We start from the raw sequence: 15,748 nt of genomic DNA on the forward strand, positions 1-15,748 counted from the left end.
TTATGGTCAAATATCCATGCTCAGTGGATACTGCAGAAAGGAAATTTACTTTCAGTTTTTCCTGTCTGACTGTCTCCCCTCTGACACATGCTCACAGTCCAGCACTGCAAAAACGCGTCGGAATTGGGGCTTCTTTATTACACGCTGGTGCAGAAGTTAATGTCGGTTGGCGCGGTGACCCGACTGCGGTGGCTGGACCTGTGCCCTCGGGGGAGCCTGCTGCGGGGGCGCTGGCTCTGGAACATGCCGCGTAGCGCCAGGCGGTAGCGGGCAGACAGCAGGTTGTAGAGGACGGGGTTGATGGAAGCGCTGAGGTAGAAAAGCAGCATGGCAGCCAAGTTGAAGTTCTGCGACGTTGTGTACAGGGCTTCTCTGCCTCCCTGGTCCTCCTCGTCCCCGACTGCAGTGGAGAAGAGGATCCTCCCGATGTGGAAGGGCAGCCAGCAGAGGGCAAAGGACAGCACCACCACGACTGGCAAAGGTGGGCGACAAGAAACGGTGTAAGCCTTCAAAGCAGCATCCCGCGGGTAAAACTGAAATTATGCCGTAATTCAATATGCCATGAAAGACAGATGGCTTTTCATTATCATTAGTAATTTGAAATTCCTCATCAGGCTCATGCCGGAGACATCCTGGGGTCTGCCTGCACAGAAGACAGGATATCCGTTCCTCTAACGAGTGCCCTGCTTTCTTCACACGCTACCAGGCACACAAAGTACTGATTGTTGCAGATGTCTGTCTGGACAAATGACAGACATGAAGGCATCTGAGAGGTCTCCAGGAAGACCACATATGACAGCTAGCTGGTGACCCTGGCTAAACAAAGCCATTTGAGATTATGAAACTCCTACTGCAGAGGACATCGATCAAGCTAAAAACCAACATTTGTGTGAGCTAGGAGAGAAAAATGTACTCTGCTAAATTACTTCATGCAAGTGGTAAATTATACAACTGCGCATATGGAGTGATGACCAGTTAAACACACAAGTCTATTTCTATAGCAGTGCACTTTAGCACTTGAGGAATTTGACTCCAGAAGGATGTCGGTTTATTGTTAAATAAAAGTTGCTTTAACAAATCTTAATGAGGTTAAACTGTATATGTTTATATAACAATGGAAGGAATATACAGTAAAGTAATTTAGAAATAAGTTGAGACCTTGACCAACAATTTTACAAACCTTAAAAGGACTAAATAATTCCGTGGTCTGCTTGAAGAAGAGTCTATATTTCACATCCGATGGCAGGTGTTAGAGCCCTCTCTGAGGAGTACTCGTGCTGAATTGCTATCACACCATCTCAGTGCACGTTTTCATACTCTAAGATTTTATTCTATACTGATGGCATGGTTACGCGGTAAAGCACTGTTGCCTCAGACCTTTGCCTCTGCCATGTGTCTGGACTTTGCATGTTCTTGTCACATGGGTATCTACAGTCCAAACATGTGGTTTGGCTAAGAGGCATCTCTAAATTGCCCATAGCGTATAATTAAATTTGTGTGTGCCCTGTGATGGACTGGCATCCCATCCAGGGAGTCCCCTGCCTTGTGCCCTATGCTTCTCTGGGACAGGCTTCAGGTTGCCCATGACCCTCAACAGGATAAGTGGTTATAAGATTGATGGATGATGTGTTGTCCTATATTCCTGGTAATCACCAGTGTGAATTTTGAAGTTTATATGATATGTACAGTAATCTAACGATCTAGAAATACACCAGACGGCCTTCCATGCTGAACATGACAAATATCACCATGCTTAGCTCTCTAAAAAGAGAAAACATCCCACGCGGTTGGGCAGCCCTGACCTCCTCACGAGAGGCCTTAAAAGGAGTCTCTTACCCAGGAGCCTGACTGTCTGGCGCTGGTGCCTCTGGCGGATGCGTGCGTAGGGACGGTGCCGCATGCGTCCCAGCCTCCTGCAGATGAGGCCATAGAGCAGACAGAGGCAGGCCAGAGGGAGAAAGAAGTAAAGCGTGGACACCCAGGTCATGGCCTGCAGCAGGCCTGAGCGCAGGCCTGCCTCTGTGGGCTGGCACTCCTGGCCCTCCACGTGGAAGAGAAGAAAAACAGGCACCGCCGTGGTGCCAGCCAGACCCCAGAGAGCGACGATCACCAGTTGCACGCGAGCCCTGGAGACCAAGCGGCGGGCGCGCAGCGGGAAGCAGATCGCCAAGTAGCGTTCCACGCTGAGGGCGGTGATGTGCAGGATGGTGGCATAGGTGCAGGATTCGCTCAGGTAGAACTGGAAGCGGCACAGGAAGTCTCCAAAGGGAAAGGGTCGGTACCGCCACAGACGATAGAGATCCAGGGGTAGACCAATGAAGATGAGGATGTCTGAGATGGCCATGCTGGACAGGTAGAGGTTGGTTGTGGTGTGCAGCGACTGGGTGCGCCGGAACACAAGTAGGGTGCTTAGGTTGCCCCCTACGCCCAAGAAGAAGAGTAGTATGCAGGCAACTGTCACAGGAACCAAGATGTGTATCTCAAACACCGACAAAAGCCTGGAGTGTTCCAGGGTAGTATTCCCAGAAAGACTGAAGTTCCAGGAAGCATCCATGGAAAGTGGATCAGGTATGGAGGACATCAGAGTGGGACATCATCTGACTGTGAGTTTCAGACTGGATTGCCAAGAAAAGGCACAGAAATTTAAGCAATAATAGTATCCAGTAATCTCTTCGTGAATCTGTAGTGAATAATAAAGTGTCCAAGGCTGTAATTGGTGATAGAAGGTTTCTTATTGTTATATGGTGGTAAAAACTCTGAGAAACATTTATAATCTTTCTTCACAAGTCCATGTATAGTCTAGCCAAAATTTCAATGCCAAAAAGGAGCCTATTCATTTTGTACTTATTTAGTTTGGATCCACGACCAATTCAAACAGAACACAAAGCAAATTCATTCAGACGAACAGACTGACGGCTTCTTGCCCCAGGGCAAGCAAACACCTTTTTCTTTCATGCCAAGCAGCAAAGAGGTAACAGTAAAAACTCACGTTAATGAAGCTTCGGTGGCAAATCTGCAATCTGTCCATCAGAGCCCAAAGTGATTCCCTGGCGCAGTCGCTTTCCCATTTTCCTCTTTCTCTCAGCCTCCAGCAGACGCTCTGGCTCCTTCAGACGCTCTGAGGATGGGGAACAGATGGAAGTGATGCCTCTCTTCCTGGATAACTTTGCGGGGGTTTACTTCATCAGGGGCTCACAGTGTTGGAGGCATGAAGAGCAGGGGAGGTCAGATGTAGAGATGGCAAGCTCTGGTTTCCCTTTCGAGTGTCCGGATGAGGCGGCAGGATGACATTTTCCTTGCACGTGGCTCTACTCCAGAGAGAGCAAACCTGGTTTTGTTAAAGTAGCTGCTATCCATTCTTTTCAAGCTCCTCATGTTTAATGCTGCATGGAATGCCCTGTGGGAGACAAAGGAATAGAATTTCTGTACTTGCAGAATGGCTTCTGTATTGTGTAGAAAATGTAAAATAAAATGATAAATTATGAAAAGAACCAAACTTAGAGGCACCATTTCTTGTGTGTCCCCGGGAAACTTTGTTTATATCCTCAACAACAGATTTCTAAATACGTTAAAAGCAATGGCCACCAGTTGTGTAGTGAGTTTACATACCAGGTACACTGTGTACTCCTATTCCATGGCATTACTGTGAATTGTAAGGACTTTGGGATGATTCTAATCCTCCCACCCACTGAAGACTGCAGCAGCCTGCTGAAATCATTGTGTGTGCTCACCGAACTATACAAGATGGCTATTAGATTTATCGGTACAACTGAAGGTGTTTGTCTGCCGAGGTTTTCGAGGAAATATTTAGTCATTATGGAAGCTTAGAACATCAATGTGACTGATTCTTCCTATTGCAAAAATAACATCAACAGTACATTCTAGCGCGACTGTGTTTCCTTGTTTTATTTTTCAGTTTTGTCTGTTTCTTAACTCTGGACCTAGCTAGGTTTCATGCGCCGTTGCGCTTGGGAAAAAGGTAGATCGTGATGGAGGGCGCGCTGCGGCACGGCTGGTTAATCTGCAGTGTTTGAGCTATGTTAGTTGATACAGGACGATGAGCGGTGCAGTGGGACACCATTTAACCAGGAACCTCACGCAACACTTCATCAGCCTAGAATGACAATGTAATGTTCTCGCTCTTCCGTCCTGTGTTTTCATTTTAGATGCATCCCATTCATTAATCTCTGAAGAGATTGGATGGAGTTCAAAAAAGAATATGAACTTTATCTCAGATCTGTAGAAGAAAGCATATTTCAGTTATCAAGTATCAATGTAGGCTATTTAAAATAACAGCTTGTAATAAAACGTATAAAACGTTTACAGTTAAACGTAAAAAACAAAGGATTGATAATGGTCGTATTTATATCTTTAAAATGGTTTATATTTTACTTAGTCTAGTTTCTCGATTACAGTTCTAAATTACATAAATAATTGTGTCTGGGTTATTTTGTGGGAAAATACTTCTTTGCGCGAACGTTTGGGCAAAGAAGAAATACAACTCCCAGTGACCATCGGGCGAAAGAAACATCGCGAGATGTTGTTTGATATGAGAAGTTGGTCATGTGAAAGTGAGTGTGGGGATTCCTGCCTTGGGCCTGGAACATACCTGAATTCATAAACATAAGGAGCAATGGAACATATACGGATATAACATATAACAGAAATGTAGGTATCATATTTATTGTTGACAAGTGTTTAAATGTCCAGTGAAAGATATGTGAGGGCGTTTTATACTGTGTGTCTAGTCAGAAGTACTTTTTAGTTCCTAATACTTTGCTAAATAACTAACTAGCTGTATAGCTGACTAGGGCCGAGACTGTGTAAACAGACGGGTAAATAGCTAGTTAAATTTACTCGGTACTTTTTGTTGTGAAGTTATCTTGCAGCGTATCTTAACGATATTGAATGGCTGTCTCGTTTAGAAAATTTTGCTGGCTTAATTTGTTATATTTTGATGGAGGTAACTAGCTAGCTGTAGCTCATGCAGAATTCATACATCTAACTGTGCGGTAAACATTTCGCGTGCCAAGTAGCTGCTAATGAGACTTTTTCTAAATAATGTGTCAGTTATTTTTATTTTGACTGCTTAAATGATAATTTACTTACAGACGTGTTTTATTGTTCGCCTCAGTGTAGCTAATTCCGTGTTAGAAATCGATAGTTGAGGTGTTTTGTCGGACTGGACATTTAAATCAGTGGTCTCATTTGTAAAACTACTAATTAGAAATTGTACAGCTAAAAGGGGAAGTTTGATTAAAGTGACAGTTAACGAAAGTGCAGAGAGAATGTACCTGATACTTGTTCTTCCTCCAAGGATGACAGAAAATCGGTTGTATGTCCGGTGTAGTCTGACTTTGGAAGTTAGGATTCGGGAAATATCAATAAGTTTTACTGTTTTATTACACTTAAAATGGACTAATCATTAACGCTTTGACGTGTCCCTTGAAATGTTCCAGTCACTTGTTTTCAGCATTCATCAATAAATTCATCCTGTCATTTGGTAATCTGACACCACTTTGCCCTTTTTCGGCTCTTTCTTTGTTCAATTACAGAAAACTAAAGGAAAATCACCCAGACAGCTGCAAGGTGGAGTCCAAGGCCCAGAGAGGCAGAAGTGGTGTGTTGTGGGGACGGTGATACATTGGTTTCTGAGTCGGAAGGGTGGCGATGTCGAGCACAGCCATGAAGAAGAAGGTCAGATATCAGCTGTTAATCTTGCCCTACAGAACCATAAGAAACCACAAATCGCTTTGTTAGACTCATAATTTGGGTTTTTCTTAACTTCAAAGTGTGTTTTGTTGCATATTTTGAGCCGATATTTGATTTCCTGGTCTAGGAAGTTGACTAATAGTTTTTTTTATATCTCATTTGCAAATAAGACTATTAACCTGTATTACTTTAGTAAATTTCTATTTGCAGAAATTTTCACTATGTAATCCACACTGATGTAAGCCAGTCTGCTGATACTGATGAGATTGATCTCTTGGTGGGAATATTTGTTTTGTGCAGCAGCATTACAAAAGTAACTCCCAGTGCAATACTTAACTCCAAAATATATATGTCATTACAAGAAAGCAGAACTCCCCCGATTCCTTTATGGGGAGAAGTTAGAAACTTAGGTGAAATCAGTGTCCAGCAGATGGCGCAATTGTCTAACGTGGCTGAAAGAAAAACGAGCGCATTAACGAGCTAAAAGCCTGTGCTGTTAGTTTCAAGGCTAATCAGTCAGTGAGATGGTTGGATAGAGCACCTTAGCATGTAGCATGACTGCTTTGCCCCCACGCTTGCTCAGTCTGAGCATCCGACCTTCGGGTGTTCTGCTTTTTAGGTTTTGCTGATGGGGAAGAGTGGTTCCGGGAAGACCAGCATGCGGTCAATCATCTTCGCCAATTATATCGCCAGAGATACGCGCAGGCTGGGGGCCACAAGTAAGCAGCGCGGCGCACCTAAACCGGGCGTGCTGTGTCCATGTACCCTTTGTTAACTAGACCCATTGAAGCTGGTGAAAGATTAAATGGCTCTCTGTCTCTGATCCTTCACTTTTTGGAGGGAAAAATTTGCTCCAGAGGCAGATTAAAAAGGGTGTGTTTTGGTTTGACTGCCAGGGGTGTCTGGGACATCTGGAGCGATTCGGGGGTGTCATGTGGCTGACATGTGGGGGAGGATATGAGCACAGGTGCTTGTCTGGCTTATAGTTCCTGTGAAGGAGCCTCTTTTCTGCCCATGATTAGAGACCCCTTAGCACAAAGATGTTTGGTCCTGTAAACTGAACCCCCCCCCCCCCATCTCAAAGCCACAGTCTAGCTTGAACCAGCCCTGTGCTACAGGCCTGAGTGCAAAACCTATGCTAGAACACCTTTGCTCTCTGTGTTCCAGTTGATGTGGAGCATTCCCATGTGCGATTCCTGGGCAACCTGGTATTGAACCTCTGGGACTGTGGAGGGTAAGTGGTGGAACTCCATTGACCAGTGGGCGTGACCTTTGCACTCTTTTGGGCAGCCTGCCAGTGGCTGTGGCCCTGTTTGTACTTGTGTGTTTAAGAAATCATTCACACAGGCAGGAGGTCTGACCTGCCAAACCTGCATCTTGGTCTGCATCAGTTTCAGGGTCAGAGCATCAGGCATTTGGAAAAGCTTTGAAGCCTGCAGAGAAGAAAAAACACTTACAAAACAACAGATTTGAAACAAATACCATGAATAATTGATTTATTTCAGTTTCCTGTTTTGAAAGTGGTGTTTGTCTTTTAGTAATAGGAACAGTGTTGGCTTTTCTTGATGTTTTTTTAGAGGTGCTTTCTATTAGCTGGTGTCTGTGGACATTCACTGACTTGACTGGTGCCCCCCCCCCACCCCCACCGTGCAGACAGGACACCTTCATGGAAAACTACTTTACTAGCCAGAGGGACAACATCTTCCGGAATGTGGAGGTGCTGATATATGTGTTTGACGTGGAGAGCCGTGAGCTGGAGAAGGACATGCATTACTACCAATCTTGCCTGGAAGCCATCCTGCAGAACTCCCCCGATGCCAAGGTCTTCTGTCTGGTGCACAAGATGGACCTGGTGCAGGAGGACCAGAGAGACCTGGTGAGTTATGCCACATGGTGTCTTGTAAATATGCAGAGGCTCAGTCTGTCCTGAATTCATGCAGCTGGCCTCCTGAATTCTGTTGGCGGTTCTTTGGGGTGGTGACACTTGGGTGTTCATGGCCCTGTTCGTCGGCCCAACGGGAAAACCACTCTGCTAACCCTGGGATTTGAACCAACAACCTTCTGATCACAGCCACAGAAATGTAATATGCTGAGCCTCATACCTCCCATCGACACCTCCAGTACAGGGTTCCCATGGATACTGAAAACATCTTTAAGTATTTAACATGTTATCTGTTCAATTTGACTGACAATATCTTTTTACTCTTGGGTATTAAATTCTGAGATGTTGGTGTAATCAAGCCTTATGCCCAGCAGAACCTGATACTAAAGTAGTCTCATGTCTCGTCACATGATTACAGATTTTTAAGGAGCGCGAAGAGGACCTGAGGCGGCTCTCCCGCCCCTTGGCCTGCACCTGCTTCAGGACGTCCATATGGGACGAGACTCTGTACAAGGTGTGAGCCCATGTGACGTCCGAACCCCCACATTTGTGATTGGATCTCACCATCCAGCTGGCCCTGCAGGACAGCTTTGGGAGGGATAGAAGCAGCTCCTTTTGTACAGGTGAAACGTACCATCACCTCTCTGCCTGGGAATAATCACGGGTGCCCTGGGCGATCCTCTCTCGTGCTTAGGCATGGTCCAGCATCGTCTACCAGTTGATCCCCAACGTGCAGCAGCTGGAATCCAACCTACGCAACTTCGCCCAGATCATCGAAGCGGATGAAGTGCTGCTCTTCGAGAGAGCAACGTTCCTGGTGAGAGAGAGGGCGTGACGGAGAAGAGGGCGTGGTCAGATCGTAGAGTGCCGCGGTGTGCAAATGGGAAGGGGGTAGGAAGCTGCGAGGGTTGAGGTGGACTGGACATGGGCTCCATAACTCCTGATTGCTTTCTTCTTATTGCTCAGCTGGAGTCTCCTTCCTTTTCTCCATCTTAGGTCACGAATTTTCAATAGTTTTCATTCCTGCTGCTGGCTGTTTTACTTTAATCAGTTTTCATGAGGAACAAAAGCATTCTTCAGTGGTCCAGCCCAGAAACCACACAGCCTCACACCTGAATGTAGAGTTCTCAGTTTTATATCCTCTGTGTGTAAAGGCCTGTGCTGACCCCTCTCCTCTGGCACAGGTGATCTCACACTACCAGTGCAAGGAGCAGCGTGACGCACACAGGTTTGAGAAGATCAGCAACATCATCAAGCAGTTCAAGCTGAGTTGTAGGTGAGAACGTCTCTTCTGCTGGAGAACGTCTCCCACTGTTCCCCGTTGGGTTGTTCCACTGTGCTTCACTCTTCCTCTCACCCCTCTTCCTCCATCCGCTCTACAGAGCCCCATCAGGGGGCAACTTGTGCCATTGATTGACTCCACCGGTAACAGTATCTTCTCAACTTTGCAGTAAACTGGCAGCCTCCTTCCAAAGCATGGAGGTGCGCAATTCCAATTTCGCCGCCTTCATCGACGTGTTCACCTCCAACACCTACGTTATGGTGATCATGTCGGATCCCTCCATCCGTGAGTAACCCTGGCTTTTGTGTGGTGGGGAAGGTGTGCAGAGTACCAGTAGGACTCTTGTTTAGGACAGGCCTCAAGAAGGGAAGGGACAATCGGTAGACTTTCTCCTCTAAAGTGGGGTTGGATCTAAAAGGCTTCTGGTTGATGGCAAGCCCTTTCTATTCCTCGCAGCCTCCGCAGCAACCCTCATCAACATCCGCAATGCCAGGAAGCATTTTGAGAAGCTGGAGCGCGTCGACGGCCCCAAGCACAGCCTGCACATGCGAATGCGCTGAGGCCCCGCCTCCGCCCGCACTCAGCCAATCAGCCGCAAGCGTCCCGCTCCTGCGGCCCTGCCGCCTCGCTTAGGAGATGAAAGCTTCAGAAAATGCGTGAAACCAGCCCCGTGTTGCCGTCTTCACTCAATCATACTGTGTTTTCTACTGTAAAAGTACTAAAGAAAATTAACCTGCCATTTGTGGGGTGGGGGGGGTGTCACTTTCTCTGGATTTCTTTTTGCAGGGGGACTGTGTACATCACTTTTTTTTTCATTTTTTAATTTTTTTTGCCTATGTAGTCTCTGTACACTGTGCACATGCGGAGGATTCACTTAGAATAGAGCAATTGCGCTTTTTAACACAAGGACTGTCACTATATCGGTCTGTTCTCTTCATTCTTTTCCACAAAGACTTGAGCGATGCAAGTATCAAACATGAGAAGTTAGTACAAGTTTTCTGTACATCTTCTGCTAACACTGACACCAGTGAGAAACTCCCCGAAAAGTTTCGCCGCGTCCCGTAAGCGTGAGCAACGGCAACAGAAGTCCCATTAAAACCCACCACAGCGGATTACGTAACATGGCTTTCATAACATGAGCTCCTTGCACAGTGTATTGAAACATGTTTTATGGAATTCTGTTGTGACAGGATTGTACTCTAAATATTTTTTTTTGGTCTTAAAGTTATTGATAGTATGATTGAAAAATGATAGTATGATTAAAAAGAATGGTTGAAGGACGTTTTTGCAAAGTGTGTGTGTTCAAGGACAGACAGAGGGCAGCGGGAAAATTACAACACTGAAGGATCAGAAATTGCGCCAATATTTCACTACGATTTTCATTATTTTGGGAGTAGTTTTCTTACAGTTGCAGAAAGTGTGTTGTAGGCAGAGGTGGAAAGTGTAGGTTCAGAAAGTACAAATACAAACCAAGATTTCGTATCAGAAAGTATAAAAACAGACTCAGGATTTCGTTTCAACCAACCAGTTGAATATAAAAAGTCACATTCACAGAGTACCCATCTGGTTAATGGAAGAGAAAATCTTGGTCTGGATTTGGAACCTGTACAACTTTCGGTGTGTTCCAGGCTCACCTCCGAGAACGCCTCGACTTAAATGTTCCTCATGTTGTGCGACTTGGTTTTGGGTTGCCAAGTAAATATGCAAATAAAGAAAATGGCTAGTAAGCTGGCATTAAGGCAGCAATTATCTTTTTTACCCAGTGGTCCCACCTGTATGGAGGGGCCCCGTTTTCCAGAAATCCAGCTTGGGCCAGAACTTGGCCGGAGATGCTGGTATTCCACAGAGGCAAAAGGGCTTTGTTGTGGTTTCGTCTGGCCCTCTGACAAAATACCAATTTGGTGCTAATTGTTAGTTTATTACATGTTTTAGAGGAACCTGACTCCCTGTTAAAACATCTGCATATATATCTGCATGACGAGCGTGACCCTGTTTAGAAGCCACAGCTGCTGCACAGTGGTGTAAAAAGCCCAATTATTACAACATAATGTTCCCCAGATAACTATAATGTTACATTTTATGGCCATAATTTTTGTCAACTGATGTCCGTCGGCATCATAGAGTATAAAGTGAAGATTGTCAAGAGTCCAAGAAGTATCGGTGCACTGCTAAAAAGCAGATGATAGGCATGTTAAATACTCAAGTATGACATCTACAGAACTTAATCAAAGCTGTACTCATTTGTGCAACACTGGATTTAAGCAGTTACACAATATATGAAATGTCAACATAGCCTGTTATGTTAATGTTCACTGTGTAATTTTAGTTTTGTTACTTTTCCATGAATCGTAATGAAATTCAGGAATTGAAATATACAGAAAAAAATTGAGACCACTTTATTTAAAAAAAAAAAATCTGCATTTTAAAATCCTGGTTTATTCTTTGTTCTGCTGGGAGTGTGACAGGCTGCTTCCAGGCTCACAGTTTCTAAGACGGCAGCACACAAGAAGAAGGTGAAGCAGGAGACACTGGCAGTGACCAAAGACCAAGTAGGCAGAGGGCGGAAGCAACTTTCTAATGGCTGAGATGACCAGTGTCTCGAACTGGAGGATGACATCAAGTGGCCTTCAAAAAGAATGGGAAACATTGAAGTGCACTGCTAGGACAGTTCATAACAGGCTCCTAGAAGCAGGACTGAAGTCCCTTAAAGCAAGGAAGAAGCCCTTCATTAATTAGAAACAGGAAAGAGCTGTATATTTTACACAGACTCGTAACCATAAATTGAGAAATGAGTGAAACTGAACATTTTGCTGAGCTCTCGTACTTTTTTCGAGTTGTATCTCTGTATTTCTGCTTAGAAGTGGTGTAACCAATTTTGCTGCACACTGCATTAGCTAGTACCGACGAACCAAACGTGTTTTTTAAATACAGAAAACCTGCTTTTAAATGTTTTCCGCTGGAGTCTTGTGGGGAGTCCAGGGTGACGGGAAGGATCCTGTGTCCTGATGACTGCGGGGATTGTTCCCGTCCTTCGTTTTTCTCTTTCCCGCTTTGGCACTTTGAAGAATAATTGATTTCCCTCGCTCATGGGAAGAACCTGGTAAAGCTGAGTTCTGCTGATCCTCATCCTGGATATTAACCTTCAGCTCAGCATTAAAAACATTTCCAGTTGCCTTGTCAGTGAATGTTTTCACTATAGGTGCTCTGTTATGACTCAGTGGTAATTATAGGATACACTGACCAGGAGCTGTGGAATTTATGTATAAAGTGTCATATATGTAATGGGAATTAAATCAGGAAGCCTAGTATAGCTTTGGCCCAAATGGTGTTTGGCAGGAATCCTGCATTGTGATGGATATGCAGCAGACGTCTCTACTTGTCCTGACCGTCGGTTTTGCATTTCTAAGTCCTAAGATATCACCGCATTAGCATTGAGAAGTAAATATCCATTTCTCGTCTGAAGTGTCGGATGAATGTCTGATCGTGAGCTATAAGCGCGTAGGCAGGGAAGACGTGGTGTCTTTGGAAGACGCTGGTCGGAGTTGAGTCCATATTTGCATGCAAAGAAGCCGGTCACAGTGACAGGCACTTTTATGAGAAGCGGAGGACTGCCAGCTATCAGCACCAAGATCAGAGTCCACAGCTTGCAAATCCCCGTATAAAAGGCTGATCGCTCTGCCATCAGCTGTTCATGCTACCAGTAACATGACCTGGAGCTCCCACAGTCTGCACATGGCCTCCAAAAGAGACCGAAGAGCCAGATTCTGCTGCGGATTGCATGAATCGGACCGGATAAGATACTTCAGAAGCTCCTAGATACGCGTGCACAATTCCATCCATCCATATGTCAACCACTTATTCTGGTTAAGCAGGATATGTACAATTTCCCATAAGACATTTCAGATCATAGGCAGCCCCCCCCCCCCTTGCTTTAGCATTAGCATGCTGTCTGTAAGGCAGTTGGATTTGTGTTTGTTATTTTACTCACTCAAATGACACGTGAAGCACCTTCAGAGTAGCCACTTTGAGTTAAGCTTGAATTGTGTCTTATGAAGTGTAAAGGGACATATGGGCACTTGTAGTACTGAGGATATTTATGACGGGAATAAGTTAATGACACTATTAGGGGTGGCTGAATGTAATCAAAGGGGTGAATCCTGTGTAATTTAATTAATTCCAGGCAGGGCTCAACTGGGAATAAAAACTGGCTCTGGACTGTTGGATCCGCCGCCATGGCTGAGCGGAGGGTGGGGCTGAAGGGGGTGGTCTCTTCCCAAGCGAAACAGTTTGCCATGATACATTTTTTCAAACCTATGTGCCCACTGGGAAAATTCTCAATATGCAAGGTGCCCAGCACAACCATCATTCCAGGGTAAAATCACGAGTCACATCCGAGGGCTAGATGACTCTTTGTTTGTTTTTTTTACGACCAGCAGTTATACTAATTTGAGGTTTTACTCGAAATCCCTTTAGTGGAGCAGAAACTGAACAATTCGACCCAATTCAAGCCAAATGTGCAATATATTTGTCTGTCGAAAGGAAATAATTTCAGAGAAAGAATACCAAACATAAACCAGCTATAACTAAACTCGTAACTTTCATGTTTAACATCATTTAGCATAATTAGCATCATGCGATTAAAAACAATGAAATCTGGGTGTGAGTTAATTAGGAACGGGCTTGGCCGTCCGGGAAGCTTGCAGTCCCCAAGGCGGAGGCCGCCTGCAGCTGTCAGTGCCCCTCTGCTCCTTTAATCAGTGTTTGGCTTTTGATGTCAGCGGTGGTTCCTTGATGTCTGCTTTGTGTTCGACACACGCACACTCCAAGCCCCCCACCCTCTGGAAGATCCATTGCCGTGATTGTTTCGGGAGGACGGGCATTTGCACGCTTGGGTGGATGCTAATCGCGCGACACTGTTGCTCGGCGATCACGAGGGACCTCCCCCCCCCAGGCAGCCAAGTAAACATTGCATCTTATGACTTGTGTTTCAACGGTGTAACAGGACTTTGGCTGCCTGTTTGAGCCCTGCAGAGTTTAAAAAGCACATATGATTGTGCGTAACCATGGTGACCATGGAGGGCATTTTCCTGCTTGTAAACAAGTTACCTTCATATCATTTGTCTGAGAGGAATACAAAAGGACAGCTGAAAATGCAAATAAAATACTAGCCTACCTTATTGCCTACCATAGCCTAATTTACCTTATTTCATTGCACTGAAATTGTTTGGTTCCAAAATTTGCTGTAACATTTTGGCTCACAAATAAAGTAAGGTAGATGCATTTCATAAAGTGTTTTCTACTCTGTCCAGAGTTGTTCCTGTACTTAGATGTATAAATTGTGTACTTGGCAGTTAATTTAAACCATTACAAGCAATATTTTCTAACCATGCAAATAATGCATACTATGAAAAAGAATTTTGAATGGTTGGATGAAAGGGACGTCTTTGAGACATTTTTCACATTCATTTGAATAACTTTACATTCCAAAAAGATGACATTAACAAAAATATACAAAGAATGACCTCAATCATTAATGAAAAAAATATATTTTCATTCACTGTAAAGTAAAACACACACTTGTTCATTGTTGTGGCATTTTAGGTCATAACATTTTATAAAACTGGAAAGGAAATACATTCTGGGAAACTGAAACACAGTGGTTTATTTATTTTCATACACTTTCACATAAACATTTTATTGTAAGCAATCAAACCCATACCAGTGAGGTCAGAATGTTACACTGGAACTATTTCCCATCATGCTTTATTATTTTATTTATCTCATTACTCACGGACCAGAACAGGACAAGCAGTTATAAGATGGGGGAGGCCTGCAAATTTTGATGTAACGGGTGAAAAACATCTTACTACATAATTTGGGAGTACGGGTGCGGTTGGAATTCTAAATGGCGATGCTTATTTTCAAAACGCAAATTTCGAAAAATGTAAAAAATTATCCAGTATTTATTTACACAGTCATAGGCGTACTTTTCAAATTGATAATAGATGCTTTTTTAAATTATGTAGGCTACTTGTGACATTATTCTCTGTGACCTGCGAACCGATAAACATTTTTGTACAACTGATGCGGAAGACTGATTGTAATTTGTGTGCAGTTTCCAGTCTCGGAATCTATTTGAGGGTCGGGCCGGGTACGGAATTAAATTATTACTGCTGCTGGATGTAGGGTCAGATGTGCAGGACTCTGGAATGGAGTAAAGTTAGAGTATTACAGTATTCTCAGAAATGCGTGCTATTGTTTTGCTTTGTTTTGCTCCCATTGATGCTGTAGTTGTAAAGCAAAGATATATAGGCATCCTGGAGTCTAATTCATTAGGATTTCTGTTTGTGACGTTTTAAAACACACTATAAATGCTGTGGGGCAGTATGGGGGATGTCTTACTGGGAGAAACAATTCCACTGATAACAGCAGGGCCTCATAGTTTGGCCATCTTCCTCTCCGCTCCTCTTCACTTTAGCCGAGGTCTTTATTTTTAATATACAAAGTTTGTCGAGCTGTTTATTCTTAACTCACTCTCTAACGACTTGGCTCGACCAGAAGCGGTCACACAAAAGGACCCCAACTCTCCGAGAGAAGCCTGCAGCATTTTTTGATGAGTAGACAGCGGTCCTGGTAACTGTGTTGTCACTGTGTTGTCATATGTGTCACAGGAGTCAGATAAGTAACAACTTACACAGTCGCTTTCATCTTTTCACTGCTTATTTTCACTATAAACATTCATTTTTCTTCATTTGAAACCATTTGGCTTCTTCCTGCTGCAGGGACGTTTAGAAATATCTGACCATAATGAAATTAAGCAAATTCCTCAACCCCCCCCCCCCCCACTAGTTTGGCTTGCCTTCCACTTAGTG

At 44.3% G+C, this 15,748-nt stretch overlaps 2 protein-coding genes across 4 annotated transcripts; one reads left to right on the forward strand and one right to left on the reverse strand.

Annotated features, from left to right (window-relative positions):
• Window positions 1-117: 117 nt before the first annotated feature.
• On the reverse strand, window positions 118-5,568 carry LOC111846370 (growth hormone secretagogue receptor type 1-like). 3 transcript variants are annotated; one of them, XM_023816496.2, is made up of 5 exons: window positions 5,295-5,568; window positions 3,197-4,237; window positions 2,990-3,118; window positions 1,837-2,680; window positions 118-472 (listed from the first exon to the last, which is right to left on the reverse strand). In XM_023816496.2, exons 4-5 carry the CDS (start codon window positions 2,579-2,581, stop codon window positions 138-140), a joined length of 1,080 nt encoding a protein of 359 aa, XP_023672264.1. In that variant the 5' UTR covers window positions 2,582-2,680; window positions 2,990-3,118; window positions 3,197-4,237; window positions 5,295-5,568; the 3' UTR covers window positions 118-137. The 3 variants fall into 3 exon arrangements, with proteins under 3 accessions (XP_023672264.1, XP_072573679.1, XP_023672261.1); XM_072717578.1 differs by having other exon boundaries at window positions 2,990-3,397; XM_023816493.2 differs by having other exon boundaries at window positions 2,990-4,237.
• On the forward strand, window positions 4,510-10,156 carry rraga (Ras-related GTP binding A). The gene is made up of 10 exons (XM_023816497.2): window positions 4,510-4,668; window positions 5,556-5,697; window positions 6,332-6,431; window positions 6,880-6,946; window positions 7,366-7,588; window positions 8,013-8,108; window positions 8,289-8,411; window positions 8,779-8,870; window positions 9,046-9,161; window positions 9,333-10,156. Exons 2-10 carry the CDS (start codon window positions 5,671-5,673, stop codon window positions 9,434-9,436), a joined length of 948 nt encoding a protein of 315 aa, XP_023672265.1. The 5' UTR covers window positions 4,510-4,668; window positions 5,556-5,670; the 3' UTR covers window positions 9,437-10,156.
• The last annotated feature ends 5,592 nt before the right edge of the window (window positions 10,157-15,748 follow it).

Source organism: Paramormyrops kingsleyae, chromosome 10 (genome assembly GCF_048594095.1).
Source record: "Paramormyrops kingsleyae isolate MSU_618 chromosome 10, PKINGS_0.4, whole genome shotgun sequence".
Classification (NCBI taxonomy): domain Eukaryota; kingdom Metazoa; phylum Chordata; class Actinopteri; order Osteoglossiformes; family Mormyridae; genus Paramormyrops; species Paramormyrops kingsleyae.

Coding starts and splice junctions, on each gene's coding strand:
- LOC111846370 (XM_072717578.1), bottom strand. CDS start 2,581: ATGTCCTCCATACCTGATCCACTTTCCATGGATGCTTCCTGGAACTTC. Junction 473..1,836: donor CCAGACAGTCAGGCTCCTGG/GTAAGAGACTCC, acceptor CACCTTTGCCAG/TCGTGGTGGTGCTGTCCTTT.
- rraga (XM_023816497.2), top strand. CDS start 5,671: ATGTCGAGCACAGCCATGAAGAAGAAG. Junction 5,698..6,331: donor GCACAGCCATGAAGAAGAAG/GTCAGATATCAG, acceptor TCTGCTTTTTAG/GTTTTGCTGATGGGGAAGAG. Junction 8,871..9,045: donor CAGTTCAAGCTGAGTTGTAG/GTGAGAACGTCT, acceptor TCAACTTTGCAG/TAAACTGGCAGCCTCCTTCC.